This window comes from Centroberyx gerrardi, chromosome 5 (assembly GCF_048128805.1).
Source record: "Centroberyx gerrardi isolate f3 chromosome 5, fCenGer3.hap1.cur.20231027, whole genome shotgun sequence".
NCBI classification, from domain to species: Eukaryota; Metazoa; Chordata; class Actinopteri; order Beryciformes; family Berycidae; genus Centroberyx; species Centroberyx gerrardi.
Window position 1 is genome coordinate 26,280,378 of NC_136001.1, and position 26,087 is coordinate 26,306,464.

General features: G+C 47.1%; 1 protein-coding gene across 1 annotated transcript in view; it reads right to left on the reverse strand.

Annotated features, from left to right (window-relative positions):
- The window catches only part of slc25a26 (solute carrier family 25 member 26), a 50,232-nt gene that overhangs the window by 779 nt on the left and 23,366 nt on the right, over window positions 1-26,087 (reverse strand). Inside the window, exons 6-9 of the mRNA XM_071915620.2 lie at window positions 17,342-17,386; window positions 13,532-13,601; window positions 9,085-9,149; window positions 5,178-5,251 (exon numbers count right to left, since the gene is read on the reverse strand). Coding sequence (XP_071771721.1) covers window positions 5,178-5,251; window positions 9,085-9,149; window positions 13,532-13,601; window positions 17,342-17,386 — 254 coding nt within the window. The remainder of the gene's footprint in view (window positions 1-5,177; window positions 5,252-9,084; window positions 9,150-13,531; window positions 13,602-17,341; window positions 17,387-26,087) is intronic.

The following is a 26,087-nucleotide window of genomic DNA, read 5'->3' on the forward strand; positions in this document are numbered from 1 at the left end:
TGGGCACTTTAATGTAACTAGGCAGTGGTCCTTATTTGATGCTTACTGTGCTGATGAAGAGTTTAAGCTTTATATATTGAGACTGGAATGCAGTAGGCCAATGCTTATTGTCACATTTTTTGTTATTTGTTCAGTGCCACTTTAGTAATATTGTACCTTGACTCTCTATTTTTACCAATTTCAGCAACGTTACTGCAAAAAAAAACAAAAAAAACAGGCTGAGTCATGTTGGAAGCCGTTGTGTAATACCCAGTAAACACACACCTCTCAAATGAATAAATATGAATTTGCGAACCAAAATCGACCACTCACACTGCTGCTCCTGTCACTTCACAACCACTTTCTGTAGCTGTTCAAGAACTAGACTGCTTGGCAAAGCATAACATTTTAGTTAGGGCTGCAACTAATGATTATTTTCATTATCGATTAATCTACTGATTATTTTATTTATTTTTAATATATTTTTAAATATATATTTTTAATGATATGAAATCTTAGCATTTGTGAAGCTGTAACCAGCAAGTATTTGGTATTTTTACTTGATAAAGACTAAAACGATTAATCGATTATCAAAATTATAATCGATTAACTTTTGGTCGATCGACTAATTAACTAATCATTTCAGTACTAATTTTAATTGATTAAAAAATTTTAATTCTTGAACATTTGCGTTCTTTTTTTATTACAATTGTGTAATTTAGTAAAAGCAAACAGCAACCTGAGGCTGAGATTTACAGTGGTTTTAGAGCAGCTAAGTGGGTTTTACTGTCTAAACGACTGTAAAGCACGGCCTCTCGTGGCTTAATGCTCAACTCTCTCCATGAAGAAGTCCTGTGAACTGGCTCCTGGTAGCTCAGCGGCAGACAGTCTCACATATCACGTCGCTGATCAATGAGATCTGTGAGTGATTTAGGACCGGTTCATGGAAGCGGGGCCTCTTCTCGGGGCGCAGAGGGCCTTAGGGAGCGGGTCAGAGACGAGACCCGATCGGAGGAGTCTAGCAGGCACTTTTTTAGAGAGGCCCGACAAGAAGCTGTTGACGTTGCGGGGGTCAGAGGATGTGACGGGCCATGAGAGAGCGCCGGCCTCCCGAGCCCCCCCGCTACACACAGCTGTTTTTGGGATTAGGCTTCTAGCCCCCCCAGGGCCTCCCTGGAGCTCTCACTCTCTCTCTCTCTGTGTATGACTGATGGCCAGATGACATCCACACACGTCCCTCTGCTGTCCATCCATTTCTCTCTCTCTGTCCAGCAACCTCCCGCCCCCCCCCCCCCCCCCCCCCCCCACACCTCCTCAACTGGCTCACCTCTTAGGGGATTTCTCTTCCCTTCTTGCTCTCCGTCTCCTTTTCTTGCTGCGTCATCCGCTAACACTTCTCAAACACATGCTCACTTTGTCCAGTCTGTTCATCTGCCTATTCACCTCCCTCTCTCTTCTTTTCTCCTTCTCTCTCTCTCTCACTATGTCCATTGGATTGTGTTTTTGCCTACTAACACCTTCTGTCTGCCAATAACGCCCCCACACTCATCTGGCCTGGCCCCATCCAAGCCAGATGTAATGGATGAAGAATAGTGTGTGTGCGTGTGTGTGTGTGTGTGTGACTAACTGAGGGAGAGACAGAGAAAAAGTGCACAAAACTGTATATGCCTACAAAATGTCTGTCTGTATCAGCTGTGTGTGTGTGTGTGTGTGTGCTAGTAACTATGTTTCTGTCCAACTGTCAAGCAATTTTGAAGTAAACGTTTGAAATGCTGTACAAACTAAAATGTGAATTGATTGCGTTTCCATCAGCTGAGTTTAAGCAAATAAACAGGCGTCTTGAATGTAAGTATGTCAGAAAAAAAACACCCATGAGAAAATGGAAAGAGTCTTTGAAGAGCTGATAACTATTTGGCAAGTTCGTATTGTTCTTTGGTGTCTAATGTTGGCCATAATTCATGCTGTCTGAATACCAAAACAAAGAAATGGACTTGGCAATATTCAAATGCACCAACTAATGATCATACAACCATGACAGACACCCTTATTTTTTTTTTTTTTAGAATATTGAGCATCTTTGATTGAAATTTGCCATTTCCATTCCTTCTTTTCCAATTCGACACGTCGGTAACTCCCGCATGGAAGCTCGTATGGAGACGCAGCTGAAGCACATTTGTTTCCAACACAGTGAGCCCCAGAAGCCTGCAGCACCTGTGGGGCTGGGACGGGGGTGGGTGGGGGGGGGGGGGGCGCGCAGGGAAGACAGGTTTATGTGCTCTCCATTTAGAAATGGGGTCACAAATGGTCTTACCGCTTATACATCAATTTTGTCAACTGCAAAGCTGTACAAGGTGCCAAGCATGTCAGGGATCTCCCAACCATCCCAGCCATTCGCACAACTCCGCGTTTCAGAATGCCCCGGGCCCGGATCGGGTGTTTGGGAAAGACGGGCAGCGAAGGGTTAGCGGCGCACGGTCGGGGGTTCGGCGTGCGCGTGTGCGACAGAGAAAGTGTGTGCGAGAGAGAAACAGGACGTGTGTGTGAGAGAGAGAGAGAGCGTACGCGAGTGTGTTTGTGTTTGTGTGAGCGCGCACTAGTATAAATGCTTAAGCCGGTCCAAATAAACGCGGAGACATTAGTCAGAGCGCGTCGTCCTGCCCTTCATCGTGCTCTTTCCATCTCAACGCAGCTATCTATCACCATCTGCTGAAACACAAGCCCCAGGCCCGCTCCAGGCAAGAAACGCAACGGCATTACTTACACGACAATGTTAAATATGATCCGAGGAGCGAGGCCAATCAAAATCCAATGAGAGAGAGAGAAGAGAGAGGGGGAAAAAAGTGTCTGCTTGTACGTATACTGAGCAATTAGACAGCTGATGCAGCTCAGGATAATATTTGCCCTAACAAGAAAGCGGATAAAACAAATTCACGGCCGATTCCTATTACTGCATCTTCCCACGTGAAGCCCTGACTGCCGGCAGCGCGAGGGGGGAATGAACTAATTCTAAACCCGATGCTCCCGCTTCGCCTCGTCTCCCCTAGCGGGACGCTTCCTGTCTGGGATCGGGCCCACCTGTGGAGCCCGGGACCGTCAGAGGAGAGCCGGCGCTCACATTTTCCCATCAGCCCCCAGGGCGCCCTGACTCACTTCGACATCGCGGCCCCGGCCAGCCGTACGGATCAGTCATCCCGCTATTGTCGGCCAATCACCTCTCCTGACGAGTCGGGCTAAAAATAGCCCCCGGGCCTGACAGGAGAGAGTGGCTCATCGCTGTCTTCAGTGTGGAGCATTTGAAAGTCGGTACAGACGCCTCATCAACACTTTAATCAACACTCGTTTAAAACACGGTAGTTATTTGAAAAGGCTTAAGCGCTCATGGTCTTCAATTTATTTTCTTCTCCAAGCTTGAAATGAGCTGAAGAACAAATAAAACCTATGCCATAAAAATACAATTCATTTTTCTACCAAACTTCCGCAGCGTCTCTGTTTTGTTGTGTTTATTTGGCACAAGCATTCCATTGTTTTTCTTTGCTTCAGTTTTGGTTTGTATAAAACACTAAGCAGGCCCGGTTTTGAGGACACGCTGCTTGTTAGTCTTTGTTTTGACGCGCCTCCTGGTCTAGGTTTGTTATATTGCGGGTTAGTGTGGCTCGGGGGAGTCCGGTGCGGGCCTGACTACACCGCTCTGCCCTAACCCAGGGTCTCTGGGGCACGGCACACACACATGGAAGCACTTTAGAGCTTCACTACGCTGCAATTGGGCCTATTACCATAATTACAGCTTTAAAGCCCCAGCAATTTGTATCAGGCATGCACCGGTGCAACCACCAGGCCTTTGGCCCTACGGAACAACGGGCCCCCTTTTACTTTCTCTGCACTCTCCTTTGCCTGCGTCTTTCACTCTTTCATCTCATTCTTTTATTCTCTCTCTTTGTCGAAGTGCCTGTGTATATCCATATCAGGGGAGAAAGGGATTTTCGGGATTCCGTCATGTGACGGAGCTTATGGTGCCGTACGTTAAAACAGAGCGGTGCAGCCGGCCCTGTGAGCCCGGGAAGACAGTCAGGTAGAGGAGATGAAGTAGAGGGCGAGAGAGGAAGGGCAGAGAAGAAAAGAGAGAGAGAGAGAGAGAGAGAGAAAATACCCCATCGACTGGCATCAAAGAGCTCTCCTTTACATTTCCATCAGGTTAGTGTTGCAGCTGGGAGACTGGGATTTGTAGCTGGATTTCCATAGAGGCCCGCCGACTCGCACCTCACCCAGATCATAGTTTTAAACATGATCTTTATTAAAAGTGAAGGCATGGCGTATGACTGATGTTTGAGAGCAGATTGCCATAATGCATCCCCCCCCCCCCCAACTCCATCAACCCCTCCCTCTCTCCCCCCCCCCCCCCTCCCTGGGCCGCTATTGAAGGGAATCACCCTGGGCTGGTTATTAAGCACAGAGCCGTAGCTGAAACAGAAATGTAATTACTCTCTGATTAGATTCCAGCACCGCAGCCTACACAAACAACCGCTGATATAGTGGCTGAGTTTGTATATGTGTGTGTGGGTGTGTGAGAGAGAGAGAGAGAGAGAGAGAGAGAAAGAAAGAGAGAGGGAGAGAAAGGCAGACGGAGAGAGTTGTCTCGCGTCCCACTGGCGTTTGGCCCGGTCCCAAACCAAATCTGCTATGAACATCAAGCGGCGGTGCATCTTAACTAAATGACGGCGGCTTGTACACAAGCGGGCCTATTATTCACCGGGGCCGGGGGTTTGTTTTAGCGCTGGCAGCCCTCTGCGGTCCCATTAGACCTGGCCTTTTCTCCGGCGCGCGTCATAAACACATCAAAACGCTCAAATAAACCCTCCGCTTGGCCCCTGTAATACCTTAATCAATACGACAGTACACCAAGTGGGCAAGAAAAGCTTTTACACATCTCATTTTTCAGCTGCGGTTGTAAATTCACGTCCCCCGAGTAGCGGCTCTATCATCAAACTTGATTATGTGAGGGATCAGGGCGAGTTAAATCAAATCATGTAAAATAAGAGCTTTTTAAATGGGCCGGGATGAAACGGTCTGTGTGAAGAGACCGTCCGGTTTCTTTTTAAACAATCGAGATGGCCTTTGAACTTTTTCTCTAAATTGGAGACCAACACACACACACACACACACACACACACACATATACACGCCCATAAACACACACTCACCCTGTAAGCCCCCTGCTCTTCCACACGTCACAAAGCACCAGCGGGATGTTGCCGCTCGCCGTGGTCGTCCCGGCCTGGAGAGAGAGAAGGAGGGGGGGGGGGGGGGGGGGGGAGAATGGAGAGAGAGAGAGAAAGAAAGAGAGAGAGAGAGAGAGAGAGAGCACATAGAGGTGTGATGATGGATGGATCGTCTCCTTCGCTTCCTGCCCCTTGGACAGACGCCCTGTTTAGTCTTCCTCAGGCGAGCTTCCTCCACCCCCCCCCCCCACCCACCCTCCGTCTATCCCTCCCTCTCTCCCTCCATTTCTCCTCAGGGACAGCTGTGTCGGCGCAGGTGACACCTCCCGACACCCATCCAGGCACCCACTCAGCCACCCACCCGGCCATTTGCCCACCCCACACACTCCACCTGTTGCCCCAATACTTCCCCCCCCTTCCCCCCCTTCCCCCCCTTCCCTCACACACAACCTCTCTCTCTCTCTCTCTCCTTCCGGCTTCTCCACGTCTCTCTCTCTCTCTCTCTCTCTCTCTCTCTCTCGTTCTCAGCCAGTGCTTCTATTTACACAATATGGCTTAGCTGGCCCTAAAACCGAGCGGAGAGTTTTTAATCCATCACTCTGGAGTGGTGGAGAGGGATGAAAGTTGCAGGGTAGGGCGAGTCAGGGTTAAGTGAAGGGGGTGGGGTGGGTGGCGGACTGGGGGGGAGAGAGAGAGAGAGAGAGAGAGAGAGAGAGAGAGAGAGAGAGAGGAGGGCAGACTAAAATGAGGAGGAGAGGAGGGAGTGTAGGGTGGGGTGCGGGGTTAGCATAACTGCGGCCCAGACTGTAAATCACCCCCATGCTTGGCAGTAAGAGTATGTGTACATATGCTTGTGTGTGTGTGTGTGTGTGTGTGTGTGTGTGTGTGTGTGTGTGTGTGCGTACGCGCGCGCACACTCCCCGCTACGGCTCGCGCCGCATGTAGGAAACAGTTGCGTCTTCCGCTGTAAATCGTGATACCCAGAACCGGTGAAACAAGAGAGGAAGAGTCCTGCATTTTCTTCATCCGAGGGGAAAAAAAATAAAAAATAAAAAAATAAAAACACGACGGGCGGCTGATAAATGACTCGTCTGACAAGTTTTCTTTTCCTTTGCAGCTATGGAATGGTGGAAGGAGGGAACGGAGGAACGGGGTGTCCAAAACACACACACACACACACACACACACATGGTCCACATGCAACTTATACTGACGTGCAAAAAAATCTCTCCATGCAGCTCGATTTATCACTTTTACTCTGGCTTACGTTCCCTTTTTGAGTCTTGTTACTTGGATTTTACACAACTGTGTCACAGTGTTGTTTTGTTCAAATAAATTCTACCCAACTCCGGTATTCTCACCCTTGTTCTCCAGCATTTAGACTGTTTCACATTACGGGATGAATGACAGTGTTGACTGCGCTGTGTGAGCAGGGTGAGCAAACCATAACAGCCGGAGGCCCGTTACAGCAGGCTCGCAAATCGACAGGGACTGCTGTGTTTGCTACAGTGGGTTCCGGTGGCGGGTAGTGAATGTGGCGTAACGTTGGGATGGCGTGAAGGGCAGCGGTTTGGCGCGCCGGCGGGTAACGTGCCAGCCTTTGGGGGGTAGAAAGAGCGAGAGCAAGTTGTACGGTAGCGGCGTAGGAGGTGTGTCGCGGTAGCGGGTGCCACCCCTGCGCGGTGTGCCGGGGCGGGGTGCCAGCGCTGCAGCCGGGGCGGCGTGGCGGGAGTCCTGCCCCGCGGCGGGTTTTTACAGGCCCGGCTGCCCGCCTCCGCCCGCTCCGTGCCAGGCTGCCTACTGTACAACGCCGCTCTTTCATTCTGCCAACCGCGGAAAAGAAAGAGAACCTCTCCTGCTCCGACCCCTCCGCCGCTCCGGGTCGGAAACTAATGTGACAAGTTCCAGCACCCCTCTTCCCCCCCGCTCCCCCTTCCTCCAATCCCTCCGTACCCATCAACACCTCCCCTGCTCTCTCTCTCTCTCTCTCTCTCTCTCTCTCTCTCTCTCTCTCTCTCTCTCTCTCTCTCTCTCTCTCTCTCTCTCTCTCTCTCTCTCTCTCTCTCTCTCTCTCTCTCTCTCTCTCCCTCTCTCTCTCTCTCCCTCTCTCCCTCTCTCCTGCCTGGGCTTGTCCTTTGCTGCCGTGGGAGAACTACAGCTAACATCAGTCTTACACAGTTTCAAAAATGAAATGAAAATGGTGATTTTGGCTGGATTGGTCAATTTTGAGTCCTAATATTTTGCTTCTGTAACTGTTGTAGTTTCATTAAATATACAAAACAATCATCAAAATCAACGATAAATACTTAATTTAAAGATTTTTATAGCAGCTCTCTAGCACACCAAGAAAAAAAAAATAATATTAAATGGACATTTTCTCAAAATAAATTCCCTGTATGCAACATTTTCTCTCAACTTAACGTGTAGATATGGACACCATGTTTGACATGCTGCTTCTTAACAAAAATAACTAACATTATTTTATATAATATTATAAATTCTAATATTATTATAGCTTTTGTCATTTCTGTTGAGTATTTTTTGAGTATTTTTCATGAAAAAAATATTTGAGATTTTTGCCATATACATTGTATTTTGTAAATAATTCATCAATTAAACGACTGATTGAACCAAGGGATTTTACAAATCCCTCTGTAAATTTCCAACTATTTATTCATTAGAACGCAACAGGAAAATGCACTCTGACTTTATCCACTTATCCATCCACATATAAAAATAAGTGAAATATATTAGCTAATTTTAATAGGTTAATAACAAAATAAATAAAAGTCATGATATAAAAAAAAGTGTCTGTATTCGTTTCCATTTTCAACATCTAAAACGTCATCATGATAGAATGAAAGGATTTTTTTTTGTTGCTATTCACCTGTGGTGCCTTGCCTATAAAATAAAATAAAATTGACCTTATAAAGCTGTAACGCGATCTCATCGAGGCGTCGCGAGCCAAGTTACTCGCCGGTGGTAAATTACGACAGCCGCTCTCCGAATAATGTTTACGGGCAACTTTTGTGTCGTGCTGCGCTGCGCTGCACGGCGCTGCGTACGGCCAGCGGCTTCACACAGGATCCAGGTCTGTCCAAGTGTTTCGCTAATTCCAGTATCTCATTAGTTAGGAGGGGGGGGGGGGGGGGGTGGTGAGGAATGGAACACTGTGTCTTCTCCAAGGACAGTGGGTGGGGGGCTGCAGGGGGTGACGCTGAACTCACTACCCCCTACACACACACGCACACACACATGCACACACACAGGACGTAGTGAGGGAAGCCAGACATACACAGGAGCCGGAGTGAGCCAGAAGTAAAAGAGGAGGCAGAGGGAGGAGAGAGAGGGAGGAAGAGGAGGAGGGACAGCGCTAGGGGGAGAGAGAGAGAGAGAGAGAGAGAGAGAGAGAGGGAGAGATAGAGTATGAAAAACAAGGAGAGAGAGAGAGGCGGACTGGGAGGGAGAGCGAGGACAGACAGAGAACAGCGGTGAGCGGCGGTGACACCGGCCTTCTGGTTCACCTCTCTGAGACGAGAAGCCTTGAGATGGAAATTCCTCTGGAGCGGCAACAAGTCCCCGCGCTAACACTAACCATGCGCACAAACACGTCCGCCCGACACTGTCCATAGTCCGGATCGAATGATAGATGTGTGTGCGTGTGTTAGGTGAGTGTGTGTGTGTGTGTGTGTGTGTGTGTGTACGCCTCACTACTGTCCCCGTGCAACCTTGGCCCGCTCTTTCCCGCATGTTGAGGTTTGTTGAGGCTGTGAGCCCACTCCGCTTTCTGTCTGCGAGGCATCACCTGACAGCAGTGTTTAGAAGTTGCTGGCGGAGTAGCTTGGTGTGCTCTGCGTGTGTGTGTGTGTGTGTGCGTGCGTGCGTGTACCTTTGCAAGCATGATCCTGGTCTTAGCCACGTCCAGAGGAGTGGTAACGAACGCCGCTACCGCACCTAGAGAGAGGGGAGTGCGCACACAAACAGGCACAGACGCACATTTTAGCAAAGTGCAAACATAACAGGCCCTTCTCTATGCTCTCAGCAGAGTCTTTAAATATTAAAAATAAACCAATAAAAAAGGCCAATTTACTTAACCACAGTTACAGTAACATATTAATTCAGCAATAAACAGCGGAACCCTTGGCCCGTCCGCTGCATGAAGTTCGTAAAAATGATAATATTCCCCATCTGAGACGTTCCCCATTATTAGACCACAAAAACCAGACAGACACACTTCTATTCCCACCGCCCCCTTCCGCTGCCTCATCCAGCCCACGGCTTCCTCAGAGCCGCACGCACACACACACACACACACACACACACACACACAAGCGCAAACATGAAGAAAGACACACATATACACTCACACGCACATTTGGACACATATCCGGGGTACACAAACACACACAAAAAGTCACACACAAATCTCTTTCTCACACACGCACTTACACTGACACACATATTCAGGCACGCACACACACACACACACACACACACACACACACACACACACACACTCCCTCCTGTGAGTTTTATGGAGAGTAGTTACACCCCAACTTCCCTCCATCCCTCCTAGGCCAAGTTGGAGGCTTGATGGGCTGTGCGTTCCAGAGGCGTCCCCACTGAGCCACAGTGTGTGTGTGTCTATGTGAGAGTAATTCTGTGTGTGTGTGTGTGTGTCATTCTCCGCCACAAACATAGCAACTGTTCTGGGTAAACATGTCCATATGGGCCACCAAGGAGCAATATGACTGTGAGCAGGAGGAGAGAATGGAGATTTGGACATTAAAATAAGATAGAGGAAAACATTAGGATCGGTACAGTGTAACAATCTTTCTACGTCCTTTGATTTTTACTAGTTAGCGCTGGCTGACAATGAGAACGGACTTTAATGTATGTTCCCCCCTCTTGGGTGGGAGAAAGTCGTCACCATGGATACAGAGACACAGCCTTCTCACCGTAGGCTGTTTTGTAATATTCTTGGATGGATGTAAAAGGCTACAGTATCCATATAAATCTCACAAATGGAGCCCCGTTGGACTTGGGGTGGGGGTGGGGGGGTGGGGGGGATCTAACTTTGGCGGGAAAAACCGCGTGATGCGATCAGCGTAGAGATGAAGGTTAGGTGCAAGTCGGTCGGTGATGTCATTTCGTCTCAGGCTCGACTTTGTTGTTTTCTGGCCCGGGGATCCGGTCAGGTTCGCGGGACGGTTCGAACGAGGTCAAGGCCGCTGCGTGACGCTCATTCGGCGTGTCTGTGCGAGCAGTTTCCAGTGTCAGGCGGATTACGCACGAGCGAAAGTGAGAGTGTGTGAAGCGTACTGTAAGGGGGAAGCGGACTGAAACTCGAAGATCCCTCTTGGACACCTCTGTCGCGGAGGGAGGAGGTGAACTGGATTCTTACCCCGGACCCCCCCCCCATCCCTCACCCCTCGCCCCTCTCCTCCTTTTTGGCTCCGATCGTCCCGTCTTCTCCCACCCCTCCACCCTTCCCTCCTTTCCTGTCTATCCCCCGATCGCCCCTTTTCTCAATATAGCCTCTCTCACTGCTTCTGAACTGAAGAGGTCAGCCGAACACGGACGTTCCATTTTGAAACGTATTATGCGGTCAATTCAGATCATTTGGAGTGTGAATGTGACTCGTATATCACATGAAAGTATACAACGTCCGCTGCACGTATACAAGGTTCAACATGGCCGTCTTTCGCTAATCTGAGAGAAAACATTCCTCATCTGACAACTCGACACAGGCTTTGTGGTTCTTTGCTCGGAAGGCTTCTCTACCTCGTTCCTTACCTCATCATAACTCCCTCCTGTCCTGTCTCTACTGCGTATTCTTCACCTTTGCCCTATAAAGCTGGCTGCATCCCTCCCATCTGCCACCCACTCATCCACATCTCCCTGTTCTCACCAGTCTCCTCTTTCTCATTCCTTCTTATTCTGATTCTGTCTGTCCCTTCCTTTCTTCTCTCTCTCTCTCTCTCTCTCTCTCTCTCTCTCGCTCCTCTCCTCCTCCCAGCGTGGAGCGAGTCCAGGTGGGGTGGCGTCGGGCCACGTACTCTGCTCCTCGGGGTGCCGTGTCCTCATCCCCTCCCCCTCCCTCCCTCCCTCCCTCCGTCTCTCCATCGCCCCCGGAGCAGCCAACATCAATCTGCCTGTCCTGTCTGGCCCGTCGCGGCGTTGCAAGAGTTATGGACTGAAAGCAAGGACCGTCCAACAACTGCTCCATAGATCGGTCTGTGGACCCGTTTTATAAAATTCGACTTTTTCATGAAACGGCACACGGTGGAGAGCGACTGGAAGGATGAGGCAATGCGACAAAGATCACAAGTCTCATTCAAGCCTGAAATATCGCGCCTGGATCTGTATTCATCTCTCTTGTTACATTAATGCTGCAGAGGACAACGCAAATGTCTATGACTGTTTTCCCGTGGTGATGCTTTAGGTCAGTCAGTCGGGGGTGACACACTTCACTCCTCTATACCTGCGCACTATCAAACTTCATAGCGATTTACGGCACTTGAAAAATCTCTAAATCATGCTTGTTGTGTATTGAGCAGTATCTATTTAATAAAAAGGAAGTACAAGTACAAGTTCTATTATATAAATGTAACCTTAAAGCTGCACTAGGCAACTCAACGGCCCCAAATAGCAGCAGAGGTAACTGTTTGAATTTAGCAGACTTCAATCACCAGAGTTCATGCAAGGTGACGTCAGTAAACTGCACATACTACAGACTGAAATTTCTTCTTCTAGCAGCTTCTGATAGTGGAGACGGTGATGAAAATCTTTAAGCAGGAGGTTCCACCATCGTTGGTGAGTCTGGTTTTCTCTCAAAGGAACGCTCGCTCAGTGCTTCTCAGGAGGAAGTTTTGTATTTACTTTAAAGTTTTGATTTGTGACTTCCTGTGTGAGGAGAAGATTTCCCACCAGTGACCATAGCCAACACTTGAAGTTCATTTGGAAAAATTGTTCAAGTCTGCAGTGGAATGGGATAGTCTTCTCTGTTGCGGCACCACCTTGTGATGTAGGCTGATAAGACGGTAGGGCTGGGAGGGAAGACCTCAATCCATATCACGGTATATTGCAACATAAGTATAATTAAAAAATATATATGCATTTTTTAACCCTGGTTCACAAACACTGCATTTTGGTTTCCTGCCCAGGCCTATGAGACGGGTATATTTTTACATTAAAATTTTAACTATGAATTTGTCCACCGTAGCTTCTTCCTACTCATGTTAACATCTGCGGAAATTTTTTGGGGTGTTTTTTGGATGTATGCTATTTAAAATACAGTACAAATTGTACCTACGGTAGGACTTTTTGGTCACAATTCATAACCCCGTCAGACATGGATCATGTCTGATATTTGCACTTTTACAATGTGTTTTGAAATAGTTTTTTTTAGCTCGCTAGCTGTAGCTTGCAAAACCATGAATGCACCGTGAGAATGTACAAAATCAGTATTTGTTTACACTGACATCTCTTCTTGTGTTTCTAACCAGCTCTCTGCCTGTCTCTCACTCTTTCATCTAAGCCGTGGCTCTGTGTCAAACAGCCTGTGAGCATCTCTCTTCTTTTTCCAATCGGTGCCTCTCTTTCACTCGTACTTGTAGCCCCTGTCTATGCATCTCTCTTCTTCCATACACCGATTTGAGTCCGTCGCTCTGGTTGTTGTCTTTTCCTTTCCCTTATTTGTCTTGTTTCTTAGTCCACTCCCTTTCTCTTCCGTTGCTTCCCTCCCTTCTCTGTCTTTCTTTCTCCCTCTCTCTTAAAGCACTTCAGGCCCCAGTGCTCAGGAGGTCGCGCAGCTGCAGGGGCCCAGACCCAGGAACCGGCCCCTCTTATCCCTCCTCTCTTCTCATCCCTCCTCTGATCCCTCCTCTCTCCTCTCCTGGTCATCTGTCTCTCCCCTGATAGTCATCCAGGCGAGGCCAGGGCCGTAAAGTCTGCTATGGTATGATTTTTATTGGCTGGAGGGCTGAGAACTGTGGTGCGATAATGAGACCTTGCTGTCATGATAACAATGAACAGTAACAGAATTACTATATCGAAGATTGTCGAGTGTTATCTATTGTTCTCTCCTCTCTCCTCCTTTCTTCTTCTTCTCTCTTCTCCTGAGTCTGCCGTGCAGGTGAGCGCGCGGCGTGCCAGCTGCGCTAACCTTTGTGGAATCCTACAAGAATGTGGCTTTAGGTAAACTTCTCCTGCCCTCCTGGCCATCTACCCATCCATCCCTCCATCCTTCCATCCCTCCATCCAGCCCCCCCCCTCCTCCCTCCTCCCACCTCCCTCTCCGCCTCTTTCCCAAAGCAGCATATAATCCCCTGCACCTGCAAAAGCTCCGCACACTGCAGCCTGCCAAGAGTAGAGCGTGTGACCTTGCCTCCGCGACCAGAGAGTCTGGGAGAAGGAGAGGGATGACGAGAGAGAGGGAAAAAGAGAGAGAGAGAGAGATGACGAAAGAGGGGGATGATGAAAGAGTGAGAAAGAGGGAGAGAGAGAGAGAGAAGGCTGTGGTTATGGGAGATATCAGACACATTGAAAACACATTGTGAACTCTGGTCAGGGTCTGGGGTCCGGGCCGGCGGCTGGGAACCGGGCTGTCCGGCTATTTTTGTGTTGCCTGCTCTCCCCAGTGATGTCATGCTGCTCGTTTCCCAAGAACTGGGACGGGATGAGAGGGGAGCGGGAGAATAAGCTGCAGCCCGGGAGATGCAGTGTAGCGAAATTTCCACAGAGCTGCTTAGTTCAGCAGAAAATACATTTTCAAAAAACGACCTTCATCGATGTTGTCGATAAAGTTATACGGCACTCATGCGAATAATATCGTGTGCTCATTGGGCTCCGAGTGCATCCAAATCTCATCCCGGGGGAGAAGGAAAATAAAATAGAAAAAGCCGCCTGTAGCCAGCTGAGGACAACAGCCGCGGCGATAAAGCTGCCAAGAACTTGGAAATAAAGCCTGACATTTGAGCATTAACCAGGACGGTAGACCAGCACAAGTTAATGCATTCAACATTTCAATGTTGTCTTTAACATCTCAGTGTTGGTGTGAAGAGTTCAGTTCCGACCACTTGAAAAAAGTGACTCCTCTTACGTAATTGATAGATCAAAATTTAAACACATTTTTTAAGTGATAGTATGTTAAATCCTTGGATTGACGTGAGAAGGCCAGGCTAGGCTGAAGAGAAGTAGAGGAGCTTTAACTGAAAACAAAGCTAGTCAATCAACCAGGACAAATGTATTTGCCAAGAACTTTCTGTCTATGTTTGAAAGTCCTCACATCGTTGGATTGCTTGCTCAGAGGCAATTCGCTACTGAGCAAAACCACCTGATGTTTTTGTTTTGGGAAGGCACACAGGCCGGAAGGCAAGGCTGTCTTTTTATTTTCCCCAAAGTTTCAGCAAAGCAAAGAAGACGCCGACTATGCGAGGTTAGTCCTCTTATAAAAATGCACGCGGACAGTTGAGCTCCCTCGGGCGCTGCAAGGTATGATTGCTTCTCGGGGAGGGCAATTGAGCAACAGCATGGAGCGATTACTAATATTTTCTTAGACCTTTCCCCCCCCCTGCAAGTTTAATCTGTTGCATGCCCTCTCCGCTCTCCTCCTCTCCCGTACGCACATGGACATCACAGCAGCCGTGTGTGTACATGTGCATGCGCAACACACACACAGACACAAACAAACAAACACACACACACAAAAGGACAGAAGAGAGCAGGGAGGGCAGGATATACGGGTCAGGATGCATCATGTGCATTCCATTAGACGGGCAGATTAAAAAGGAGATTTTGTTTTCCACATCAAAGGCCAGCATGCTGGGGGATTCCTCTCTCTCAATCGCTCTCTCTCTCCCTCTCTGTTTCATGAATAAATAAGAAGAGGTAAACCTGGGAAAACAAACTTTATGACCTTTGAACTCTTCCGACTTTGGTGGAAGAGTTAGTTTGAGCACCTGGACAGCCTCCCAAAGTAAAGAGATGGTAGGTCTGTGTGTGTGTGCTGAGTGTGTCAGTGCATCACATGTATGTGCCTGTGTGTTTGTGTGTATAGGTGTGTATTATGTGTGTTTCTGTAGGCATATATGTGTTTGGGAGACTGTGCTTGGAAGTGCATCTGATCAGTTTAATCAGGGTTCCCACTGTGGCTCTGATGTAAACTTTTTCATGACTTCCCATTACATAAAATGTTATTCCTTCCTGGTCCCGTTAGTGTTGTTTTTCAGCTCAGAAAAGATATAAAAGGGTGAACAGCCTGGTTTCTACTACCATTGGGGTTGCTGTGGAGAAAAACAGCTGAAAGCCACCATCTAATGCAATGAATGTGTGAACAAGTTGGAAAATCCATTCTGGTATATGCCTGTAAAGGGAGCCATTTGTAAAATTCTCGGATATTCCCTGACTAAATTCCCATTGGATTTATCAAATTCCCTGACTTTCCTTGTCTGGAATACGCATCTCAAACTTCCATGATATTCCAGACTTTCATGGACTAGTGGGAACCTTGTTCAACGCACTGTAAGATAGGATTCTGCTGTTTACTCCTCTTGCAGCATGTGATGGCGGACTGACAGACATTAGTTGGTTTTCTAGGATAAAATGTAATGGCCTCTTTTCTCTCTTTCTCTCCCTTCCCTCTCTCTCTCTTTCTTACTGACAGCTGTGTTGGCTCTGCGCGAAACAAAAAGAAAAAAGGCCATAACGCAGCACATTACTATCCCGCAGAGCAGATGGGAGATCCCAGGGTGAGAATGCCACACACACACACACACACACATACACACAAACTCTCTTTCACATTCCTTCACTCTGGCATTACTCAATCTAAATCACGTTGTTCTCGTTCCTGTTCTCGTTCATGAAAGCCACTAAACATCCCAACGGTCCGATCACTCTAAAGGAATGGCAATAAAAACCTGTTGGCTCGCTAGTAGCTGATTTTTTTTCTCTCCTCCCTCCATTGTACTGCGTAAACGCCTCGTTAGCTATTCAGGCCACCACGTTCACACAGAGGATGAGGGATTGGACTGTACATCTGGGAGGAGTAGGAGGAGAGAGCCAATGGATGGAGAAGAAGAGGATGAGGAGGAGGAAGAGGAGGAGGAGGAGGGAGGAGTGTGGGAGGAGAGCAGAGGAAGGAGACAGAAAATCAGAAGGATGGGAGAGATGGCGTATGAAAGGAGACGTTTGAGGAGAGGAGAGGAGAGGGAGAGGAGAGGGAGAGGAGAGGAGAGGAGAGGGAGAGGAGAGGGAGAGGAGAGGAGAGGAGAGGGAGAGGAGAGGAGAGGAGAGGAGAGCAGAGGAGAAGAAAGGAGAGGAGAGGAGAGGAGAGGAGAAGCGGTCCAGATTCCAGCAGTTTAGCTCTCCACCAACAGCCGAGTCCAGATGGCCTGGAGAGAGAGGGCCTTTGACTGGGGGACAAAGAGACACTTGTGAACGACAACATCAAACTCTCACAAATACACAGGGACACACACACACACACACACACACACACAGCTGTGCGGCGTATTGTTCGTCCGAGCCGGCCCGTTAGGTCCTAACATTGATGGAATGTTTGACTGTCCGCCTCTCCCGCCCTTGAGACATGATGTCACCCCCACAAAACGCCGCCTTTTCAAAGAGAAACGGCTTTTTATGTGTTCAGGGCCACACAATGAAAAGAAAGAGAGGGCAAGAGGGAGAGAGAGACTAACATTGACTAACACTGAGAGAGAGAGAGAGAGAGAGAGAGAGAGAGAGAGAGAGAGAGAGAGAGAGAGAGAGAGAGAGAGAGAGAGAGAACTGCCTATGCTCAAAGCTCATGACAAATTGCAGGTTGGTTTGATGGTAGCTGTGACGAGCCATTAAAGCAGGGCGTAATTTCACATTTTCTACTGCCGCGGTGATACAAGGGAACTGAGGGGGGGGGGGTAAGCCTTCTGTAAATGTGTCAAGGAATAAGCACACTATTATAAATTTACTACAGGTTTATCACTGAGAATAATTACTGTAAATGACTGTACTGAGCCACGGTGGAGTTGCAGGGGGGAGTGGAGGGACGGGGAGAGAGGAGAAGGGATAAAATAGATGGATAATAAAAACAGACAGAGAAGAAAGTGAGTTAGACAAATAGATATATAGAAAGATCCAATGCATACCTTTAAATATTCCCAAAGTGGAAACTGCACCAGTGAGAAGGGGATCTGGAAGACAAAGCAGAGCGATACATTCACATTATGTTAGTTTACTCCATTTCTTATTCATTTGGGCGTCAGTCAAAGGTGGGAACATTCAGCCTGAAAGCTTTATCATAACCTTCCTTTTAGGCTATGCTTTCATATTCAAACACAAGTAGCCTAGCTATTCATGGCTGGCCAATTCATTCCTTTGCGATCATGAAATGAACGAGCTAACAGTAAACGGGCTACAGCATCACTTCTATTCATCGGCATCATTTTAGCGCTAGTTTCAGCATTTGTTTCTTGAATTTGAAAAATGTTCTGGTTCCCATATCAGCATATTTACATCAGGCAAATGGTTGGCTTACTAAAACATCAGGTGGAGAAATATAAGTAGAATACATATATGGTAGCCGAACAGATAATCCACTGACACCGGGGTTCCCTGCTATCTCTTTAGCATGCTCTATGTTGAGTGATAGTAGGCGACTAGCAGACTATCTCAAAAGGAAAGGAAGACTTGAAGCCGCTCATAGGCTAAGTGACAAAAGTAACGGGCCAATCTCCCAAATGCTCGGTGCATTCCTTTAAGACCTTTACCCACAGAAATGTGACATTTTTTGAGGATGCAATCCTTTGAATTAAAAACCTAAATAAAGGCTAATAAATACATGAACACTAAATAAATGTTTTTCCCAAAACGGATTCGTGGATTGAAACTCTTCATCTATAACCTCCAATCATCCCCTGCACTTGTCACTCCTGCCACATTTCTCTGTTTCCTCTCTCTCTCTTCTGACTGCTCCCTTGTTCCTTCTCACTGCTGATGATTAATGAATGAGAAGGGCTGTGGTCTGCTCACGGATGGATGGATGGATGGATGGAAGGATGGATGGATGAAGCTTGGAAAGAGCGATGGAGGGACGGATGGAGGCTGTGAGTGTGATGGTTGGAGTGTGTGTGTTGCCACTGGAAACACTCGATCAGCTCGGAAGTTACAGCGAGAGGAAATCAATGGCAGTGCCAAGGCAAGGGGCAACTGACACACACACACACAGACCACACACACACACACACACACACAGACATACAAAACCCCACATGTACACAATGACACACACACACACACTCACTCTCACAGACACACACACACACACAAGTGAGGGCCTGGCGTATCCTGTCATCTTGCGCAGCAGGAGCAGGAGTGGGAGAGGAAGGAAGAGAGGGAGAAAAAAAACAAAACCAAAGAGAGAAATAAATAAAGTGACAGTGAGTGGTGTCATCAGCCTTTGATCCCGGCAACAACGGCAGCATTCATCCATCTGCTCTGGCCCTCTCCAAGATATTCCATCAGACTACGTTAGCACATTAGCACAAACTGGACTAATCCAACTGTGAGTCAGCCAGAGCACAAAGACAATACTTAACTGTGTTTATGTTGCTTAATAAGCTTAATAAGCCCTCTCGCCAAATGAACTGACCTCATATAAACACCCCATCTGAACTGGAGTAACCTACAGCGTATCGGCAGTATCTGCTTTCAGAGAGACACATTTAAGACTTTTTAAGACCTTTTTAATGCAGCTTGGAACTGAATTTAAGACTAATCTAAAAACCAAAGTACAGAAACAAAGCTGGCAGAACCAGTCTATTTCCAACTGAACATAGCAAATACAAGTTCTCAAACTATATGTGCCTTATAAGAAGTAGTAAATTAAGTAAAATGAAGTCCATTTTGTGTTTGATGAAGAAGATATGATGAATAAAAAACATGTTTTGCATATTGTACTACTAGCCCTGTTCTGTATTAATCTAATCTCTATCTCCGTCTCTCACACACACACACAAGCACACACAGTCTATTACTCAATTCAATTCAGTTCAATATAAATATTAGTAAATGACTAGTAGTAATTAAACAAAACTTGTACTCTCTTTCCCTCTCAATCACTCAATCTCTCTCTACACCACACAAGTTGTTTTTAATATTCTACTTTTTATAGACTTTTCTTCAAAGGTCTGCTGGATTTATGTTCAGACACACCTGTATGTGCAAGTTTTCATCACTCCACAAATACTGCAAACACAATATAAATTATTTTTATGCTTCGTTTTGAAAAGCGCATGAAATGAGGTGCAATCCTTCCAAACACTTGGCCGTCGCTTGATGAAGCGGGCCTGGTACTTGGAGCTCACACAAGTGTTCCAGTGGAAACTCTGCCCATCTGGCCTATCCAGGCAGACAGAGGCAAACGCTCACAGTCCTTGGAGATGATCTAAAAACTCTATTTGACGTAGATCTGGTATCCAGCTCCCAAAAAGTGGAGTGTTATACGACAAGGAGGGAGTCCAGCTCTGTTTTCCAACTGTGGAGCGAGGAGAGTGAGCTTTCAAAAGGAATAAAAAGACACCTGTCTTTTATTACCACCCTGATGAATTCAGCCTTTTTCCAGACAAGGGAGAGGGAGAGAGAGAGGGAGAGGGGGAGAGAGAGAGAGAGAGAGAGAGGGAGAGAGTGAGGGAGAGAGAGAGAGAGAGAGAGAGAGATGGGTTCTGCAGAGGTTCTGTGGAGACTGATCCTCCAATGATTTATGACTCGCTTCGACACCCCTGGCACACCCCTGTGTGTGTGTGTGTGTGTGTGTGTGTGTGTGTGTGTGTGTGTGTGTTGCCTGGCAGAGATGGAACGTCTGAGCGCCGCATGTGGTCAGATTTAAATTGATAAGCCATTTATAGTTACGGGAGGGCTGAGGGCAAACACACACACACACACACACACACACACACAGTCACATACACAACCACACATAAACTTTATACATGTGTGAACCTGACCAGCTCTGGCATATGTGGCAGATTCCAGCTGTGTGTGTTTTTGTGTGAGAGTCTGTGTGTGTGTGCATGTGTGTCTGTGTGTGCATGTGTGTGTGTGTGTGTGTGTGTGTGTGTGTGTGTGTGTGTGTGTAATATTAAATAGTGAGGGTAGATGGTTAAGTGGGGAATTCACTACACTTTATTTTGTCGAGGTGATGGTAGATACTACTGTATACTTACATGCTTCATACCCCATCAAAAAGCTATAACTTACATACATAATACCCTAACCTGGTGTTAGAACAGGGATGGAAGAAGAAAGCAGGTGTACGAAATTCCGGTGCTAAAAGAGTCATAAAGACAGGGAGAGACAGAGAGAGATTTGGGGAAGAGAGGGGACTAGAAGAGAGAGTGAGAGAGAGAGAGATCAAGCCACATTGATTTGTCATTTGTCTCTCTTTTCATTCTCTACTCTTTGGGGGGCCAGGCCAGTGCATCCATTTCACCTCTGCATTTTACCCTGCACCCACACTGTGAGCAACAAGTCAACAAGTCACCGGAAGCCCATTAATTCCCCACAGAGCTCAGTGACCAGGGAAACTTGGCGGGTGTGTGGACGGTCAATAAACTTGCTGGCTGAGAAAAGTTGGCCACGGCTGAAGTTTTTGCAGTCATTTCATTTCATGAACAATAGTTCCGGCTTGCAAATGCAAAATGGACTAAAGCAGTCCAAAGCTTCCCAGTTCTCTAGAAGTTTTATTTGAAAGATTACAGGAATAAACGTCTCAGAAACAATATTTGGAGAACGATTCCATCCATTGTTGGGATTGATGGTAAGCTCTGAAATAATTGTATTGCATTTTTAGCCCCGCGACAGCAGGGGCTCTATGGATGGTATTGTCGGTCGGTCGCTCTATTCACCACTTTATGGGTCACGTGGGCTGCAGGGAGTTAGACTGACTCTCCAGCGGGAGACCTGAGTTCGATCCCCGGCAGAGACGCTTCCACAAAATTCAAAGTAGCGGGGCTGTGAGACTCTTAGTCCTGTTTCTGTATATTTACAATTAATACTACCAAATTAGTGGTTGCTAGCTAGCTATGTTAAAAACTGATGTTATGTTATAAAAGGCAATAGCAAAGCAGTGAAAATACATGATTTGCCTGTTCAAAACTTTGTAGCTACAAAAGACCACTACATAGATGCAATTGGAGCCTCTTGCACAGCACACAACTGGTCAGAATAGAGCAACCCATCAACCAAGTTGCTCGCAGTGTAAACGCATTGTTACATTCTTATCCAGAGCAGCTTACAATGACTGTGCAAGTAGAGACTCAGTGTCTGCTGACAAAATGTACTTAGTGCAGGTCGCTTTGGACAAAAACGGTCCATTAAATGACATAATGTAATGTAGTGTAATGTCTTGCTCAAGGACACTTGGACAGGTCGGGGCCCTTTTGATCAAGATGGGACACTTTCCGTAACCACTAGGTCAGCGTGCCGACCCCATGGTTCAGATATCCTTGAGTGTCAAAGGGGTCAGTGTGTAGGGCACATGTCGTACTCAACTATGTTATGCTAGACTAGTACACAGCCATGCAGGCAGCCAGGGCCGTGCTACGCTAGGCTAGCATGCAGGCAGCCAGGCAGTATAAAACTCACATAGCTCCACAGTGCTAACTCTGTCTAGCCCCCCCTGCCTCGTATAACGCCACAGCTAGCATGGCCTATTCAGCTCCACAAAGCCTAGCCAACCTTGCTCTGTGTGTGTGTGTGTGTGTGGATGATGGCCAGTCAAGCCAGGCTCTTCATGTTAACCCAGAAAAACAGACAGGCCTTCATAAAACCCAACGAGCATGATGGGAGGGAGAAGTGTTCATTGACTGCAACAAGCCGCCTGCCCACATCATCAGGACATAACGCTGTGCAAACAAACAGGCTCCCACTACTGGAGGAGAGGCTCCAAGGAAAATGGGGAGACAGGGAGGAAAAATAAAGATTTAAACGCAACATGGTTGGTAAAAGGACCCTCTTGGAGGTTTGAGGGGGCCGTCCCGTGTATTTCTCTTGTTTCTTTCTCATACTTCATACAGCCTAAAACTGGGCTTATTATTTTACGGATCAGTGAGAGCTGGAGAAACCTCTGAGAAATTGAGCACACTGCCCCTCGAAGGCAGAGCAGCGATGTTTATGTCCACTGAAAATGACTGAGGTTTTCCACTTCTTGCCAAACGTTTGCTAGCTCGCTCAACTCCAGCCTGAGCAAATCAGCATGCTTCCACGGCCATATGGGCAGCAACCAAATCATAGCGAAGACCGGGGAGACGAACACACCCAACGCATTAACACATTGTTGAGGTTTCCAGACATGGCCCGTCAGTAGATATACTACACAAAAAACAAGAAACAGAGGCATGAGAGATCATTTCCAGAACTGCAGAATGGGGGGTTTAGAATGCAAATGCATGACATAAATTTAAGCATATTGGATTTTTTATTTTCTGCTGTAGTTGTAAAGCGTGGGTGGTTGAATCCCTCTTCATCCCTCAACTACAGTTATTGTGCCCATCACCCCTCCTGTGCCTCTCTCACCAAGGCTACCTTTCAATATATTTCACATCTCGTCCATCCCTAGCTGGAGTATTATCAGGTCCACTCACTTTTTGAGGAAGTAAACAACTCAGTGTCCCATCAGGCCAGGACCACCCTGAAATGCAGGTTCATTTCACCTGAATCATTCTGTCTTTCTGCTCTGGTCCTTGAAGCTTTCCTAAAAACGATTCAGCAGGCCTCAGTCAATAAAAAAAATCAATCTAGGCGCTGGTTATGTGGCTGTCAGACCTCCATCCTCTGCTCATGCTGCTGTCTAGTCCTCTGTTACTGTCTGATTCTAGTTTTTACCCTATAATCTCTAACTTTATGCCTCTACCAATCTATCTCTCCCTCCCTACTGACCCCTCTCTTGCTCCCTCGCTGTGGTTAGAAAGCCACAAAGTCAAAAATTGTTATATCTCCGCCGATGATCACAATTTTTCATCTGTAAGGTTAGGGTTAGGTTTATAATCAACTTTTTTTTTTTTTTTTTTTTTTCGGTGAAAACCATGCCAAGCTACGGCTTTGCAACTTGGCCGCAAAGTAACGACTCTCCGTTCCAGGAGAGCTCAGCAGCATCTGCTCCCAAAGCCCACAAACATCTGTGTCATCCAGCCGGCCTCCAGGGACAGGATTCCACTGCTGGGAAACACATGACCACCGCTCACATGGACCTGCTACCCCGTGTGCGTATGTCTTGCATTTCTGTATGAATTGCATTTCCGTGCGAGTGTGCGCGCGTGCGTGTGTGAAGGCCAGCGTTATTTGTTTGTTGGGTGACACATTTGTGTGTGATCAACAGTGACAGTGCCACTTGCCGTGACTGTCAGGTACTATATCATCCCAATATGGAGATTGCGTCTGCTGTGTCATTCTGCTGACAGTGCTTGAGTGCATCCAGTCTGTGTGTGTGTGTGTGTGCGTCCGTGCCAACTGTATTAGCGCTAACTGTATTAGTATTCGGAGAGGCTTCGGGCTGTCACAGGTCCTTAGGCGCTCAGCGGAGGGCAGGAAAAACACATGTCAAAATATATTCACATTGAGCCTGATTGCAGCGAAGCCAGTTGGCTGCAATTTGACAAATGACTTTTAATAGGTCGTACTGCAGCCTCCGCATACTGATGAGTATTCAGAGAGGAGGAGAGCGAAAGAGGGAGTAAGGAAGAGGAGATTAAGACAGAGACTAATAGACTAATGTATAGATAGCCAATCCCACTAGATGAGAGACATTATTCATCTTTTCCAGTGGATTCTTTTCCAACAGACACCTCATCGCTCCACGTTTTGACTTTTAACGATTGGAAAATTCTACCTACTACTACCATGAAATTACTCCAAAAAACAACTTTTCACTGTTACAGGAATACAGACACTTTCTAGCAAGTAATCTCTTTGATCAAGTTACCATAAGAAGATCAGTAGCAGTTTATCTCAGTTTATATTCAGTATTGAGTGTGCTACGGTGCTTCTGAGATGATGCAAAGCTAGCTTGTACCATCCACTGAACAATCGCAACGTACTACAGACTTGGCATGCACCGGAGTGAACTAAATAAACACTGGACACACAAAGGTAAAACTACCACCAGTGTTCTTGTCACAAAATGCTAATTTGATCAAAGAGCTTGTTTGCCAAGATGTAATTCTTCTGCAATTATTTGAGTGACAACGAAAGAAATCACTTTACACAACAGGTAGTTTCAGCCAAGCAGCCTGATTGGTCAAAGATGCATTGATTTCGGTTGATATCCAAACTGTTATGCAAACCTGAGAGTTACTTAGCAATCTTTCTTATTTCCTCCATGTTTTTTGTGTATATGTATATTACTTTGCTGAAAATATTTGTCAAAACACATTGGTACATGATTGCAATCACAGTAAAGGACACCCTCACAGATTTTATTGCTATATTATGAAATGCCAGACTCAAATCGTTTTTACTACCGCTCGTCACACTCCAATTCAGTTCAGACACTACGGTGCATTCCCAAACCCAAAGTGTCTGCCAACTTCGGCACTTGCAACTCATTCTGCTTCTCCTTGTCACCAGATGTGGAATTCAAAGAGCATCTCAAAGCTATGATGCATGAGGCGGAGCGGCCTGCTGGACCTTCCATCAGCCTTTAATACAAAGTGACAATTATCGCATGTGGTTTTGGAATTTGCCAAATAACCGTTGGAAGTGAGACCGGGCACTCTCTCAAACCTCAATTTAACCAAAACACAAAAACAGCAAGTGATTCTTTCCGGTGTTTCTCGACCCGGTCCTCAAGAACTCTACTCTTTACACACCTGATTCAATTTAGGGCCACACATTTTCATGACACTTGGAGCAAAAAATTGCTGGACAGGGGGTACTTAACGACTGGGTTGAGAAACACTAAGTGGCCATTTTGTTAAATGTTGAGTGGCCAAGGGTTCAGGATGAGATTGGATCCATTTCTTTCCATTAACCTCTGGCTCTTTTTTCAGAGCATTTTAGCTCTGTAACTCACCCTCATACCTTTTTGTTTTTCAAACCATCTGTGTCTCTATTTCTCTCTCTCTCTCTCTCACTCTGATGCTTTCTCTAGAGTGCTAAAGCATGCCCTGGGGACCTGAACCTTGGATGGAAAAGTGGCGGATTAAAGTGCTACGAGACACTGAAAGACAGCGCTGGAATCAGATGGAGACGAAAGGAGAGAAATTCTCCTCAAAAACGCCAGGAGAAGGGAATGAGGCGAAACGAGAGAGGAGGATATTAAGGAGAGGAAGAGGTGGGACAGAGGGGAGGAGGTGGGGGGAGGGGAGGAGGTGGGGGGAGGGGAGGGGATCGCCGGCAGCGTGGTGGCAGCTGTGTTCTTGAGAGGAGGAAGGCTGGCCAAGCTGGTCACCAGAGCCCTGGATGCTGAGGGTCTCTGGGAGAGAAGCAATCAAAAGCAGACAAGAGTTCAACAGTGTCTCACACACTTCCTGGTTAGAAAGAGGATAAGGTGGAATGAAAGCCTTTTGGGAGCGAGAACCTTTTCCTCTGTGTACATTATGCAAGTTGTATGGAGGAGAGGAGAGGAGAGGAGAGGAGAGGAGAAGAGAGGAGAGGAGGGGAGGAGGGGAGAGGAGAGGAGAGGAGGGGAGGAGGGGAGAGGAGAAGAGAGGAGAGGAGAGGAAAGGAGAAGAGAGGAAGGGAGAGGAGAGGAGAGGAGGAGAGGAGAGGAGGGAAGAGGAGAAGAGAGGAGAGGAGAGGAAAGGAGAAGACAGGAGGGGAGAGGAGAGGAGAGGAGGAGAGGAGAGGGGAGGAGGGGAGGAGGGGAGAGGAGAGGAGGGGAGAGGAGAGGAGGAGAGG